The 16,208-nt window shown below is 45.5% G+C and overlaps 2 protein-coding genes across 2 annotated transcripts; one reads left to right on the top strand and one right to left on the bottom strand.

Annotated features, from left to right (window-relative positions):
• Positions 1-5,500: 5,500 nt before the first annotated feature.
• LOC102951254 (V-type proton ATPase 16 kDa proteolipid subunit-like) lies at positions 5,501-6,006 on the top strand. Its single transcript, XM_007097268.3, has one exon. The coding sequence runs from the start codon at positions 5,501-5,503 to the stop codon at positions 5,870-5,872; it is 372 nt and encodes a 123-aa protein (XP_007097330.1). The 3' UTR covers positions 5,873-6,006.
• Positions 6,007-14,077: 8,071 nt separating this feature from the next.
• Positions 14,078-15,148, bottom strand: MAS1 (MAS1 proto-oncogene, G protein-coupled receptor). Its single transcript, XM_007097232.3, has one exon. The coding sequence runs from the start codon at positions 15,146-15,148 to the stop codon at positions 14,171-14,173; it is 978 nt and encodes a 325-aa protein (XP_007097294.1). The 3' UTR covers positions 14,078-14,170.
• Between the last annotated feature and the right edge of the window lie 1,060 nt (positions 15,149-16,208).

The raw sequence follows: 16,208 nt of genomic DNA, 5'->3' as shown, positions 1-16,208 counted from the left end.
CTGAGAAGTACAAAGGGGGTCAGCTGCATCCGTGTATTTTGGGGGAGTGTGAATTGGGTCTGACCCACCCCACTTCAGAAAATACCATTCTATTGTTTTGTAAATCTGACCCAGCAATCCTACTTCTAGGCATGGGCCCAAGGGAAATTCTCGCATAAGCATATAAGGAGACATGGATAGAAAATCTTCTAAAACAGCAATGTTTTCAGTTTAAGAAAAGAGATTAACACACTAGAAACTGTCCATTGATAAAAATAATAAGTAAAATGTGGTATATTTGTCCAGACCACTATATTTCAGCAGTCAAAAATAAATGAACTACACTACACACAACAGCATACGTGAATCCCCTCAACATAATGCTGAGTGGAAAAAATTTTGTAGAGAACTACATAGAATATGATACAACTTTTATACAAAAACACCAAATAAACTACATATGCTATAGTATACATATATTATGTAGCATGCGTGACAAAATATTAATTGCAAGAGAGTGATAAAGTGACAAAGAGGGTAGTGGCCGGGACAAATGTCAATAGATTAAAGATGGATGTCATGATTGCATTAAAGGAATTTTCTAAAGCAGAGAATCTGAGTACAGCACAAAGAAGAGGAAAGAGCTTATTCTTCTTATGAAAGCTTTCTTTGTTCATTCATTCAATAGTTATTGAGAGACAAAAGCTGTTGAAGATGAGGCCTCTCTAGAGGCTTGAAGATAAAACAGTGGATGTGCCTGATCTGGATCATTCCGGAAAAGGAAGGCATTCCAAAAACGGGGAAGAGGAGTGGGGTGCATAAAGATTTTTTTAAATTTTATTTTAAATCACTTAAGCTTTTTGATGAAAGACGATAGATTCCTGCTTTGTATTACATAATTCATTTTTTCATAACTTTGTGTACTCTCAATTCTTATCTTTCTGAAACCAATGTCGTTCTTCTTAGTTCATTGTATGAGTATTTTGTCACATCTTTTAGCTTTATGTTTTACGGTCAAATTTCTCACATATTCTTCTCAAGATGCTTGTGAACTACCCTTCATGTTTATAACCCCATCTGTCTTATATTTTCATGCTGTACCCTCTAACTTGCCAGGTTCTGCTCTGGAACATTTATGTCGTTTGCTTCCTTGAAGAGACTTGCTTTGGGGAGAAACAACTACCAGGTAAAAATGACCCCCAAGCAGGAATTTCCAGGTGCTCCCTAGAAGCAGTAGCCAGGCCCCAGAGCTAAGTTCTCCACTACCTGGGATCTTCTTGTTGTTTGTAGGCAGATGCAGCTCAGCTTGATGCAGAACATTCCTTTGAAACCTGAAATGAGAACACTGGAGTGAACCCAACTCCACTTCTTCCATGGAGTTTAACAGCAGCAGCTGGACTGGAGGAGGAAGACAGGGATGACGAAGGAGCCAGAGCACCAAGTCTTAGTTTTCTTTCTTCTTCTTATTTTATTTTATTATTTTATTTTATTATTTTATGAGGCAACGTGCACAAGCAAGGGAGAGGGAGAGAGAGAGAGTATCTTAAGCAGGCTCCGTACTCAGCACAGAGCCCAACTCGGGGCTCAATCTCAAGACTGTGAGATCATGACCTGAGCTGAAATCAAGAGTCGGACACTCAACCAACTGAGCCACCAGCATCTCCAAGATTTAGTCCTCGTAACGCTAAATTCTGCACTGCTTCTCTCTGGGGAAGATGCTTGAAGGAACATCTTAATCTTTCCCCAGTGATTCCTCGTGTCATTGACACAATATATAAATTTTCAATTTCCTCTTCAGGATTAACAGTGAAAGCAGATCTTTGGTCAATATGAGAAAGAATTGAATATTTGAGTAACATGAAGAGTAGAGACCCTAGGGTCACACTCTCAGAGTTTGAGTTCTGATTCTACCATTCTTTCAGGAGATTAGTTATAAAACAGGGATAAAAGTATGTACTCACAACGTTGTATTACATGAGATACTCATGTGAAGCCCTAAGAAAAGTATCTGGCAAACAGCAAATAGCTAGTTGAATTAGCCGTATTACTGTCTACTTCTCATGAAGTAGGTATTATAGTTTATGCAAATAAAGTCTCCGAGCTCTGGCCAGTTGGTCTTCTCAACTCACGTGCATTCCAGAAAAGAATATTGCTGGAAGAGATGACTCTTCCCCTTCTGTTTAAAACACAAGGAGTCCAGCATGTATCTAAACATAAAGCTGCTCAAGGTTCTAGAAACGATAAGGTAATTTGTTGCCTTGTGAAAAACCATGGAATCGAAAAATAAAAATTCAGACAGGCTGTCATTATGTAATTTTTTATTATCAACTCATGCACAGGTAGGTTATACAAAAAACTATACCATAGAACTCATCATCTCAGGCGTGCAGATTGATGTTCAACAGAGTGTAAATGAAATGAAAAATGCCTTAATTTTTTAGAGGCTAATTAGTCAGATGATGAGTATTTGCAGATGATGAGTATTCTTTTCAGTGTCTTCTATTTCATTTCTTCTCTCTAAACCCAGAGGAAGGATCCCAGGGCAAGAAAAGGGGAGAGCAAAGGGTGTCACCCTGATGTCCTGGACTCGGAGCTGGATGTGTTAACTGGAAATGCTCCAAGTCGGCGGGGGGGAAGCAGGGCATGCATGGAGGGCATGGGGGGCTTACAAATGGGGAAAGGATGTGTGGAATGTTAGGCAGCCAAAGGCATAGATGATAGCAGACACTTGTCATTCCTGAGTGTCCCATTATGTATAGCATTTGTGGAATGTAGAGACCCACAAGGGAAGGGAGGGGGGCAGATGCTGGCCGTGAGTGTGTAAATGGTGTTTCCAGCTGTGCTCTCGCCTTGGACTTTGAACAGGTAAATCAGAGACTGGAACCTCACTGTGGTGGCATGTGGAGACATCAGGCAGCAATAGGTCAGCCTGTGGGTGGTGTCCAGGTGATGGTGGTCCCAGGCAGTGTCGACAGAAGCAACCTGGCTAAACTTTGCCTGACGTGGCAACTTAGCCTCTTCCATAAGAACCCCAGAACTTTCCATTCTTTAGGCCCTTGGTGACTGCTTTTCTTTAGACTTAGCATCACATAACACAACACAATAGCATAACTCTACAGTTAAGCACCAGCCTCCAGAAAGAGAAAAGGAAAGGAATAGGAATAGAATCTAAGTCACAGACCTCCTGCAGGACTTCCTAACAATCCATGGCAAGAGACGTTTCCCTCTGTTTTTATTGCGAACCCATTGCAGACAATTTTTTTTTGCAAAAAATAATAAAAATGAGGTGAAAAATGAAATGAAAAAGAAAGTCATACAAAACACATCCAATATTTTAATTATTACATTCAACAGACACAGAAATTATTCTGTCAAAATTTTCTCAACACTTCCACTCAGTCTGGTCTCACTGTGGATAGAATCCAGTCAGGGAACCACCGGCTTAGAGCAGGGAACATTCTCTGAGTCAACAATATCAGTTCTTGTCCAGGCTGTGAATGGTAAGGGCTGGGGGCTCTCCGGGACGCTCCAGAGAAACTTTACCTTATGGAGATCTCACTCATGCAACAGACATTGCTGAGTTCCTAAGACATCAATGTCCTGCCTCATCTTCCCCAACAGTCATTTCACTGAATTCCAGTGAACTTTGATGAGCACCTCCAGTCACTTGGGGGGGGGTGGTTATCTCTTGTCATCTGGGAGACAGGGCACAGGTCCATCAGGTGTCCCAGGCCACTTACCTAGCGTTGTCATTTCATTCCACTCCCAGCAGTGCTATTGCCCATGTGGGGGTGGAGGGGGGGAGGTGCGAGCACCCAGACTCTAGTACGTCTGTGGCTCTCAACAATGCTTTGCCCTCACCATCATGCTCTTCTCCCACCTCAGCTCACCTAACTTTAAGATGAATAAGGAGAATGATTGGGATTGGGGTCTGTAGGGAAAAGTCAAAGCAAGCAGGAAATATGAATGATAATACTTGAAGGGTCATAATGGAGAGCATGATGCACGTTGTCCTCCCCTTCTCCCAGGACAGGTCTGGACAAAATGGCTGTACATGGAGGATCGAGCTGGCCAATGGACAAGCTCTATCCATGTAAAACCAACACTGATGTTCCTACTTCACGTGTCTAAGAGTAGGCTCCTCAAACCTGACATTCACCTGGGAAATATGCTTGTTCTTGGTCTGTAGAAATAAAAGGCAAGATTTGGGGTGCTAAGCCCTCCAAAAACACAATCAATACTGTCACACACTCACTGTGTTAGTGAGTCCCTAGCTCAGTCTGATTCGGGAAGGGAAATGGCCGCTCTGCTCTCGGGCCTCATCTATTTCCTCTCTCCCAGGAAGAAGAAAGGTAGGAAGACCTCAGGACCCCATTTTCATTCCCCATAAACGTTCAACTATGCTCAACCAGGGCTAATGAGGCTGCAGGACTTTTAATGGTGTTTCACTGTGCCGTTATGTTTTAAGGAATGTTTTTAGCTTTCTACATTTGCCTACGAGCAAATCATTTTAGGGGTACACTTTGATCAAAAGCATACATCAATAAATCAGGGTGATAATGACCTTTGCATTAATAACATCCTGAAATATTTGTCCCACAACTCTAGACAAGGCTTATGTCCCTTGTTTAAGATGGTGTCGGTACAAAGCTTGCAAGTGCTAATCAACCCAGTATTAGGAATGTTCTGATTTTCAGATTTGTCAGCAATTAGAGTTTATTCATGCTGTACCCAAAAGCCATATGTGAGAGCTTTATCTTTCTGAAAACCCAACATGAATTCTTACACATGAACATTTCATTCCTAGTCTCTGAAGAACTCAGTTCCCTCTGAATCCAGAGAATATAGTTTGGTATGACGGAAGAAAATGGTCCTTGAGTATAGAAGTTGAATTATATTTATAGCCAAGTTAGCTACCACAGAAAGTCTCTCTCTCTCTTGTTTTCTAGTATCACCTATGGTCCACCAAAATTGGAATTTCTTAACTTTATACCAATTTCATCCATCAGTTTGAGTCAAGGTGTCTGCCAGACCTTTTGCAAAGTCAAATCCTCAAGGGACAATGAAGATTTGCCACCACCAAGGTCAGGGTTGTAAACAGATGTGCTGTGGCCACATTAAAAGCAATTCCAGAAGAGGGAGTCCCAAAATACTCTAGGTCATGGGTGGCAAAGTATGGCAGCCACCAAAGCCGGCTTTGGTGGCCGCCACTTGTTTCTGTACAACCTACAAACTAAGAACAGGGTTTTTTCCACATTTTTAAATGGTTGAAGAAAAAATAAAGGAGAATTTTTATGGCATATGAAAGAAAATTATACAAGATTTAATTTTTAGTATCTGTAAATAAAGTTTTATTGGAACATAGCCATGCTCACTCATTTATGCATTATCTGTGGCCACTTTCACACAAAAAGTGACCGAGCTGTGTCATCACAACACAAAAAGTGACCGAGTTGAGTCATTGCAACACAAACTGTATGGCCATCAAAGCGCCAAACGGTCGCTCTCTGGCCCCTCTGTGATGGCTTCACTGAGATCATGTAGGGCTGCTGTAGAAAAGACTACGCTCCCAGAACTGATCATGAAGTCCATCATCCCAGTGGTCATGGCTGGTATCATCGCCATCTACGGGCTGGTGGTGGCCGTCCTCATCGCTAATTCCCTGAATGATGGCATCACTCTCTACAGGAGTTTCCTCCAACTGGGTGCTGGCCTGAGCGTGGGCCTCAGCGGGCTGGCAGCTGGCTTTGCCATTGGCATCGTGGGGGACGCTGGTGTGCGTGGCACTGCCCAGCAGCCCCGGCTATTCGTGGGCATGATCCTGATCCTCATCTTCGCCGAGGTGCTCGGCCTCTACGGTCTCATCGTTGCCCTTATCCTCTCCACAAAGTAGCCCCTCTCCGAGCGCACCAGCCACAGAACACGATGTAAAGACCACCCCTCATTCCGAAATGAACAGCCTGACACACACGCACGGGGCCGCCGCCCCCCCAGTAGTCGGTCTTGTAAATGCGCAGTGTCCTAGTGCCCGTTGTCTGCTACCCCGGCCTCGCCCCCGCCCCGCCCCGTGCCGTGGACATCCGGGCCCACTCCTTCCCCATCCGGGCCTCCGGCCGCCCCCACTCATCTGCCCTAGAGCGCTCTGTAGAAGGGTGAATTAGAGTTGTCATTTTCTCTTCAAAAAAAAAAAAAAAAGAAAGAAAGAAAAGAAAAGACTACGCTCATTTGAAAACACAGATTGTGAGAGGTATTGTTTAATCAGCCTCATGTCTGCACTGTCACTGGAGATAGTGCCAGTGCAACACCTCCTGGAGTGACAGAGGAAGTTTGTCCTCATTCACTGTCATCACCACTACTGGCTTGGGGCCCATCGGTGGGCCAGACACTGTCAAGCATACAGAGAAGCACACCTAATGCTTGAAAGCACAAGAACTAATTGTTTCTACTGTGGCAAAAATATACATAACATGAAAGTCACCATTTTAGCCATTCCTAAGTGTCCATTTCAGTAGAATTCAGTACATTTACAGTACTGTGCACCCATCACCACCATCCATCTCCAGAGCTTTCTCCTCTGCCCAGACTGAAACTCTGTCCACACTGACCACTAACTCCCCATCCTCTTCCCCAGCTCCTGGCAGCTGCCCTTCTACATTCTGTCCTTAGGAATTGGACTGCACCAGGCACCTGATGTAAGTGGAATCACACTTTTGTGTCCAGCTTATTTCACTTAGCATAATATCTTCAAAGAAGATCTCACTTTTTTTTTAAGATTTTTTTTTTTTATTTTTAAGTAATCGCTACACCCAGTGTGGGTTTCTAACCCACAACCCTGAGATCAAGAGTCACACACTTCAGCAGAGCCAGCGAGGTGCCCTAGGAATGACTTTTATTGATGTTTCCCGGTTTAGGCAGAGTTTCACAAACATTATCTCACTTGTATTTGGCACAACTACTTTATGAGGCAGGTTATTTTGATCTCATTAGAGCAACGACTGTTGGTTAGCCCTGAAACCCCCCTGAGGTCACCCGCAGGCAGATCCTGCACCTGCCCCATGGCTCCCTGGGCCTCTCTGCTTCAAGGTGTTCTCAACACAGGCTGTGCTCTACCTGGGCACAGGACATGCCCAGAGTTGCTGACAGTTGTCACTCCAAGAGTGACCCTTGCTTACAAGAGGCAGGACGCAGTGGCTCTGCACCACCTTCAGCCCTCCAGGTCTGAGGTGGGTGACACATGTCTCTCAGGGGTTTCCACTGTTCTCGGCCCCTGTACTCACTAATCACTCTGAATTGGCTTCCTCTCTTTCCTGTCTGCATATCTCAATCCCTCCCTCGCTCCTCAGGGTGACCTCCTAAATAAATTGCTTGCACCAAATCCTTGCCTCGGGATCTGCTTCGCAGGGAACTTGCTGACTCTCACACAGCTGGTAGGTGGAAAGTCAGATGTTAAGTTCTAGTTTTCTCACTCCAAGGGCAGGGCCCTTCTCTCTGCCTGCCTTACAGTAAAAGCAAAAGCGGTCTCTGCCTCAGGCATTCAGTTCTGGTGTTGGCTGAGGCCTTAGAAAGGGAGTGTTAACTCTCAGTTAATTCCTTCCTTGAATGACCTAAACCAGAGCTCCTTACAAAGATACTAATCTTGATCACACTGCTTTGTAAAAGTGTTGTACTTGGGGAACTGGTCCTATCTTCAGCAGGATAGAGCTGATGTGTCAAGACTGGTTATCGTTAAGTAAATTTGGAATTTAGAGACTTACGGGGCACAGAAGACTGGAGAAGACAGAATAGTGACACACACATTTTCTGTATGATAAACAGAATACCCCAAACCTAAATACCTTCCTTCGAAAACAATGTGTTTATCTACGTTGCTTAAAACTCACCAGTCTAGAGCTAAACTACATTCTCGTATAGAAGGGGATGTTTTGGGATCTGATTCTCAGTTTGGGGCTCCTCCAAAAAAGAGTTTCATCTGTGTCTGTACTTCCCTGTATCATTTGAATCATCAGCTTTCTGTTGGGTAAGATCTGTACTTCACACTGAGTCTCTTTGACATCTCAACTCTTTGTGTTAACACTCATATGTACACATTTAAAAATAATAATTAGCATAAGAAGATCTCCTTATCCAAGGATGACTAGTTTTAGTAAAAGTTTGTTAAAAGGGAATCTTATTAAAATGAGGACCAAAATTTCATAATAAATCCTGGGGAGGGGGCGGCGGGAGGCTTAATACATTACCTCAAAAAGTAAAATTCAAATTATGAAAAAGTTTTTCATTTTGCCTTTATCAAAATTTATTGTAATGTTGTGCACCTAAAACTAATGCGATGTTATCTGTCAATTATATGTCAATGAAACAGGAGGGAAAAAACTTGTAGTTTCAACCACATGCTAATTGGTTTAAGTGGGAAAACAGTAGTTGATTTTTGGCCTCTTGGAAAAGTTCACTCTCAGGAAGGTTCCTGTCAGAAGACAGTTGCCATGTTGTAAGAAACTCTAGCCACACCAAGAGATCAAGTGTAGGAACTCTGGACAATCTCTCCAACTGAGCCCACAGCCATCTATCAACGCTAAGAGTGTGCCATCTTGGATGCCCCACCCTGTACAGCCTTCAGACCCCTGCTGCCTCCACCAACATCTGGCCGCAGCTACAAGAGACCTCAATTGGACAGCACGCAGCTAAGCTCAGTCAACCCATAGATCCTTGAGAAGTGACAAATTTTCATTTTCAGTCACAGGAAAAAGTTGATAATTTTTGGAATAATTTTTCTGTGAAAATTGTACCTACCAAAATTGTACCTCACACAGATGTGGGGCTCCCCTTAGCCAAGGGCACCTTGAGTTTCCTCAGAATAAAAAGGGAGCCTACGTGCAGAGAAATGCAGCTAGATCTGTAGATGTGATATGGGTAAGATGTGGAAGGTTTCTTCTAGTTGCTTCTATACTTGTGAAAAAGAAAGCAAACCATCAGCTGAGAGTAAGGGCAAGAAAGAGACAGTGAGAGACTGAGAAAGAGAAGGTGGGAAATGGCCATCCAGGAACTTGGGTCCCAGGAAAGCGCTCCTGAGTGGCCGACATATGAACAGGATGTAGATGGATAAATGAAGGTTGCTGGGTTACAAAGAGGGAAGAGCAATCTATGCAAAGGGAAGAGCATCGCTGGGGTGACAGGGTGACTATTGGTGTCATTCACTGAGAAAGGAATATAAAAAGAATGGTGCACCTGGCATTGAGTCCAAATGTCCTTTAGGTGGTTGGATACACAGGACTGGAGCCCAGCAGAGTCTGGTCAATCAGAGGGATGGGAGTGTCATGGATAGGTGAGCCATTATGGATCAAGAAAGCAAGGGAGAGTGTGCGGAATGAGAGAGCAGAGGTCCAGCCTCTGAATCATGGAAAACACAACCATTTAAGGAAGGAGCAGGGAAGGGCAAGGGAAGAGGTGGAAAGCCTCCAAATCGGTAGGCTGGGATTAAAAATGAGAGCTAGAGGGAAAATGGCCAACTAGAACTCAAGAAAAGAGATATTTTCAAAAAAAGTATGAGCAGTGTGTCCAGTGCCATAGAAGGGTAGGTTGAAAAGAGCCTGTCGGACACGGCAATATGGAGGTCACTCATATTCCAAGCTGGGCTGGATTCCATGTGGAGGGATGAACCATAGCTGAGTCCATACTGCAAGTGTGGAGGAGCCTTTCCAGAAGGTTGTCTGTGAAGAAAGGGAGATGAGACAGAAGCTGAATAGGACTAGAGGGATTGGCTTTTGTTTTTTGACAGTTGGTTTGTGTTAAGATGGGAGTGACCCGAGCTTGGGAGGGAGCAGTGATCCCGCCACTGCAGCAAGTAAGGAGCGCCTGCTCCTCCAGGGGCTGGGGCCACAGCCACGAGCAAAAGGAAGTCCTGCCCTCCAGCAGCGTATCCTCCAGAATGAACAAACCCACAGAGGGACGAGCAACAGGACAATGCGATGAGCTCTGAGGAGAAAAGGAGCCAAGTGGGGAGAGATGGGAGGCTGGTGGCCATGGGGGGGTGAGGGGAGTGGGGGGCACCTCCCTGCTGAGGTGACATCTGACCAGAAGCCTGAGGGAAGAGGGGAGGTGAGCAGGGACCTGGCGTGGGGGGAGGACAATCCAAGTAGAATGAACATCAAAGCTCATCAAAGTGAAAACCCATAGGTGGGAGTGCACTTGGCATCTTCACAGGATTCCTAGGAAGCAGGTATGGCTAGAAGAGGAGCCCCACTAACCCCAGGGAGAGTTAGGGGAGTTGGGTCATGTAGAAGCCTAGAGACCGCTATCAGGACTTGGCTTTTTACAGAAAATAAAATAAATAAAAATAAAATAAAACAAAACAAAATTTAAAAAGTAACATTGGTTGCTAATACAGGAGTAAGACGACTATCTGAGAGAGCAATGGACAGGAAAATGTGGAAGGGGAGAGAAATCTTCGGGCAAGAGAGAAAGAAGGGACAATGTTGATGAGGTCACCCTGGACAGAGGAGAGCCTTGGAGAGTTGTTGCCTAATGGCCTTGATTGGCTTTCAGTAATCTATGAAGCAAGGTGGTGAGGAAAGAGTGGCAGTGGGGAGAAAGGTGTCAGACGGAGAGATGAGGAGGGAGAGGGTTTGGAAGAGCTGCCCGGGGCATGATTCATGAAGAGGGACCAAGCTGTTAAGACCTTGACTGTGCAGAAGCCCTCCTCCACGAGTGACCTCCTCAATGCCGTGTCCCACGGGCTCTTTTCTACCTACACCTTCTGTGGCACCGGACACACTGCTCACACTTTTCTTGAAAATATCTCTTTTCTTGAGTTCTAGTTGGCCACCTTCCCTCCAGCTCTCATTTTTAATCCTAGCCTACAGATTTAGAGGCTTCCCACCTCTTCCCTTGCCCTTCCCTGCTCCCTCCTTAAATGGTCGGGTTCTCTGTGCTGCTCGGCAGCCTGGTTTGGATCAGGGACAACCAGACGAAGGGCAAAGGGAAGAGCAAGAGGGCAAGGGCAAGGGAATCAAGGGGGACAGTGAGAGTGACTGTGTCAGGGACACCAGAGGTCTCATTGCACAGAGACAGAGATGACACAGAGGGGACACATAGATGTGGCAGACACAGAGGTCAGGGACAGGTGGTCTCAGTGGGTAGAAGTTCAAAGCAGTGGGGGTCAGAAAGTGAATGATGTGAAGGACAGGAGATCACGGTCAGAAGGCAGACCTGTGGGATTTTTGTTTGTGGGAGTAGATTGGTGAGTTGTTGTAAGGCTCAAGTGTAGCCCAGAAAGGAGAACAGCTGAGGTCACCGGGTCACCTCACCACCTGATGGAGGCCAGTGGGGGACTTGTGGCGATACGAAATTGGACCACCACCCACGGCCAGGCTGGATGTCAGTAAGAATGGGTGTGGAGAGGAGGCCCAGGGACTCTGTTCCAAGAATCGTGAAGAATATGATGATGGAAGACCAAAGACAACGGCATCAAAGAGAGAGGAGTGGGGTGGAAAGCAGGACCATGTGGATCTCCAAGGTCTGCTGCTCCAGCCAGCCCATACAAGTGACAGCGACTGGCCCTGCTTCTCCTTCGCCACCGCCTGCCTTTGCTCATGCCGCACTCTTTTGGGGATCCCCTCCTCCCTGACCCACTGAAATCCTACCTGCCCTCAAGCAACCAAAGGACACCTCCATGAAACACTCCTTTTTTACTACACGAGGTGGGATTTCACCTTCCTCTTGATGGCAACACCACTTTGTTTAGAACACTCCCCTAACATTGATCTGTGCCCATCTTGGAGCTGTAGATACACGTGTGCGTCTTCCTCTCTGATTCTAGAACACAGGGGCTTGTTCACATCATGGAGTTTGGCAGAGCAGACCGTCCAGGCATATTTGTTCCCTTCATCAAGGACAGTCATTATATCTGAACATGCTCCTCCCAGGCTCAGGGAATTCTCAGAAACGGCACCCCCTGGCCTACAATGACTCAGGCCAAGTGTCTAAATGCACAAGGGGTACAAATTAGCTAGTCAACTCTCCATATATGCATATTGACTTAAATCTTCTTGCTTGAGTTTTAATCTTATAGTTCACTTTAGGGAATGGGTTTAGGTAAGAGAGAGGAATTCGTCCTTACAACACTGACAAACTGAATCCTACCTGTTTGCCAGGCCTTGCTCTTTAAAAGGTCAGAAGAATTTTTATATTTATGGTCACATTCAATTTCCCCACCTTATCTGCAGGAAGGCAATTGATGAAGGCTTCTTATGAGTTCATCGTATTTTCCATGGGCGAAAACTCCTTGTTTCCCACGGGTCTTCAGGTTCCTCTTTGAGACCAAATAACCCTTTGAGATGAGATGAGGCAGATCCCTTTCTATTGCCCCAGAGGCCAGCACAGCACTGGGGGGATGGTGGCAAACAGAGGAGAGAGCTCTGACCTCCGTATTCTGTTCTGTCCCAGGGAAGATGCTCTGTTTTCCATCAAAAACAAGATCATTCTAAATGTCAGTGCTCCACACCCATCTGGGCTCCTGAAAGCAAGCTGCCTGGTTTCTGAATCAGATGTCATCCCCCACAGAAGAGCCGCTTGCCTCCAAAGTCGGCTGGGCGGGAGGGACTCAATCATCTCCCCCAATGAAGTTGCCCCCATGATCAGCTCACACGCAGTCATTTCTTTCAAAGTCAGAAGATGGAGATGAAGCAGACAGCAACAGAGAATCCTTTCATCACAGCGTCTGTGACCCTTCGGAGACAAATGGTTAAGACAAATCCTAATGGGCTCATTTATGGGAGTGAACAGTTTACTCCCCTAGACCCACACAAAGCATGGCCACTTTCATGGGGCACCTAGAAGGGGCAGAATGAGATGAAACGTAGTAACGTAGTCTATGGGCCACAGTAGGTTTCACGGGTGAAACCCAGGACACACTGTAAAGACTTAGACACAAGTCGTGGCAAGCAAGCAGAGCACTAAGGTACTGACAAAGCCCTGCAAAGATTTTCTTGGGAAAAATGCCCAGGGCCCCTCCAAGATGTGGCCACTCTCATCAGCCCCTGCTGTTGTGCCTTCTCCCAAGACTAGAGCAAAGAAGTGCTCAGGAGGAGAGGAAGTCCGAAGCACAGAAACCTGCATCTGGCTGCAGGTGAGAACCTTGTGGCCATAAATAACCCATCACTTCACCATTTCATTTCATGGGGGTGGGATGGGAGGCTCCAAAAGCACAATCACCCTCACAAAGTCATGAATTGAGTTCCATTCATGAAAACTTATATCAAGCAAAGGATTTCCCAACAGACTTCCATTACATCAAGCATTCCCACAGAGGGAAGGAAAAGCCATGTGAAACTCCTCTACTGGTGGCCAAATGTGTTTCTTCACAACCTCAGATGATGCTCTAACACATGGCTAGTTGGATGTTATAACATCTGCAGATGTTTTCAGTAGAGGTGCCGTGCTGTGAAAGGCTTTCACGCTTCAAGCAGACAGAAGACCTTCATAAATTTACATTTAACATTTGAAAACACACAGCAATATTTGTATATAATAGAGCTATGTGTGTGTGTGTGCACGCGTGCGTGCATGTATGTGTGCGTGTTACAAATCAGAGGAGTGTATTTCTTCTTCCACTTCAAGGAGTGAGGAAAAGACTAACATTTATTGAACGTTGACAATGTGCCAAGCGCTATTCACACTGTATCTCCCCATTTTATCCTCACTACAAGCCTGGGGACTATTACTATTAAACATTTTATAAGAGAGGAAATGGGGTTCTGAGAGGTCAAACCACTTGCCTGAGGTCACACAGGCAGCAAATGACAGAGTCGGTCTGACTCCAAAAGCCCATGTTCTTCCTGCCATATCGCTCCACCTTCTCAAGTTCCAGCAAGTGCTTTCATTAACTTTTCCTGTACTCATCTGTAAACCTTCCTGCTAGAGTAGTTTCTACAGTTCATGGGGAAATGTTGCTGGAAAAGCTGAGGAGGAACAAAATGTTTTTTTTATAGGTACAGAAATGATAGAGGTCCGACACATTTTTAGGCTTTTTCAGAAGATACAGTACAAGAATACAGTCTAGCCTCCTCATTAGTCTCTCATGCACATGGGATGGGTGTCCTTCTGTGTCTTATTTAGGACATATGGAAGTGGTATTCCAAGCACAAAGTACAAATGATCTGTGTCCCACCATCTTGTCCACTGTTCCCTGCCACCATGCTCAGACCACAGTCTCAATCGTGGTGGTGTTGCTGTTGTCTTCCTGGCGCCTGGGTTGCATTTCATCTTTGAAAGCCCTGGTCAGAACCACTTTTAAGGACTCCTTGAACCGCTTCTTCCTACTACTGCCCACAAAGAAGTAAATAAAAGGGTTGGCGCTGCTGTTGATGGTGGAGAAGAGAAGAGAAATGTCGTGCAAGTTCCCGAAGGCTGACCAATACTCATAATACAGCAGGTAGAGGAGCCTCATGGGCATGGCGAAAATGAGGAATATGATGATGGTGACCATGATGACTATGTACAGCTTTGAGGAATGGGCCGTCCACGTGTTCTTGCGGATCTTAATCACCAGGATGGTGCTGGACACCACCATGAGAGGAGTAAAGACCAGGAAGCTCAGGGTGGCTATAAAGATGATCACCGCCCTGCAGTCACTTCGAGAGTGACCCTGTCTTTCACTGTCAATGCACATGACATATTCCATGGTGGTCACTAAGCATGACAGTGCCCACAGGAGGGCACAGACAAACGCCGACTGGTGCTTGGGGCGATGGCATCGGTACCAGATGGGGTACAGGACAGACAGGCACCTCTCCACGCTAATGGCCGTCAACAGATAGAGGCCCGTGTTGTAGCCAAACAGAAACGTCACCGATAATGTGACAATCGTGTAGTAATAGCCAGAAGAGAGCTCATAATCTAAAGCATAGTCGACCGACAGAATAAAAATACAAAAGAGCAGTGAGATGTCTGCTATAGACAAGTGGGTGATGTAGACGGTGAAGGGGTTTCTTTTCATCCGGAAGCAGAGGAACCAGAGGAGGAGCCCATTTTCAACAAAGCCCAGAGGGGAAATGCTCATAATCACCCAGTGCACGACCGGGATTTCCCGATGCAGGTCCCCGACCGAGGTGTTCCTGGCAGTCGAGGTGTTCGTGGACTTCTCGTCGACGGACGATGTCATGTTCGACACCTCCATGAGGAGGCCGGGGGCAGGGGCTCTTCAGGTAATTTTCTATAAACAAGTAAAACAAAAACACACCATGAAAAGTGATGCATTGGGGTAGCAGGGAGAATCTCAGCTATGGGTCGTAAACTTCATGTTGCTAACAAATATGTTTAAGCTGTACAGCTGTCTCTCTGACAATGATAAAACTAGACATTTCTGCAGAAAAGAGAACTGACTTAATGACTTGTTGATCCTCCAATAGCCCTTAATCCTGTATTATTGTTTGCTTGTGGCTCAGGGCCAACAGGGATCCAGCAAAGCAGAGAGGGGCAGAACTCTTGGGGTCCATTTCCCGTCTGGCCCAACTTTCTGAATGGCATTTTGAAAATCATTCATCTCCCATCACTCTGTCTCCCATCCTGAGGAACCAGATTAATCGCATTCACATGCAAAGATAAAATATATGTGTGGTCCATGTTGTCATTGTTATTATTTTTTTGATGCAGAAAGTGCCACAAGCAATGCGTAAATGATCGGGAAGAGGTACCCAAATTATGTTCAACAGTGTTCCGATATTTTTGAAAGTGTGAACAATTAGAAAGCATTTTTGTCTTATGTGGTTTCAATACCTGTGGCAAAACCAGACACCTATCCAGCCTAGGTGTGTGGTGCAAGCCAACATGCCCTGAGGGACAGATGGTGAGCCCTTGCAAGGTGTGGTCGTCTCCCCACAAGGCACAGGCCAGACCATGCAGGAAAACACTACTGATGTTCAACAAAGCACTCACTTGAAACCAATAAAAATGCTAAATATTTGAGACTGCAAAGCAAAGATTCTCAGAAACTTTCTATCACACTTTTATGAATTGTGAACTAAATGTATGCACAGGCCCCGCCCTCATCCTGTTACTTAACAAACACACAGATGCCACTTCCTCCCCCTCGACAAAGGACAAGGTAGGCAGCCACAGATACCCTCGCCCTGGTGCCAAGTTTAACTTGTCCTTGACCTTCTGTTGTGGTCATGAAATCGTTGTCATTTTGATGGTAGTCGTGAAACACTGTTCCTTCTTTGCTTTTTGAACTTTGA

The sequence above is a fragment of the Panthera tigris genome, chromosome B2 (genome assembly GCF_018350195.1).
Source record: "Panthera tigris isolate Pti1 chromosome B2, P.tigris_Pti1_mat1.1, whole genome shotgun sequence".
Lineage (NCBI taxonomy): Eukaryota > Metazoa > Chordata > Mammalia > Carnivora > Felidae > Panthera > Panthera tigris.
Note: the sequence above shows the minus strand (reverse complement) of the source record. Positions and strands in the feature narration are given on the sequence as shown.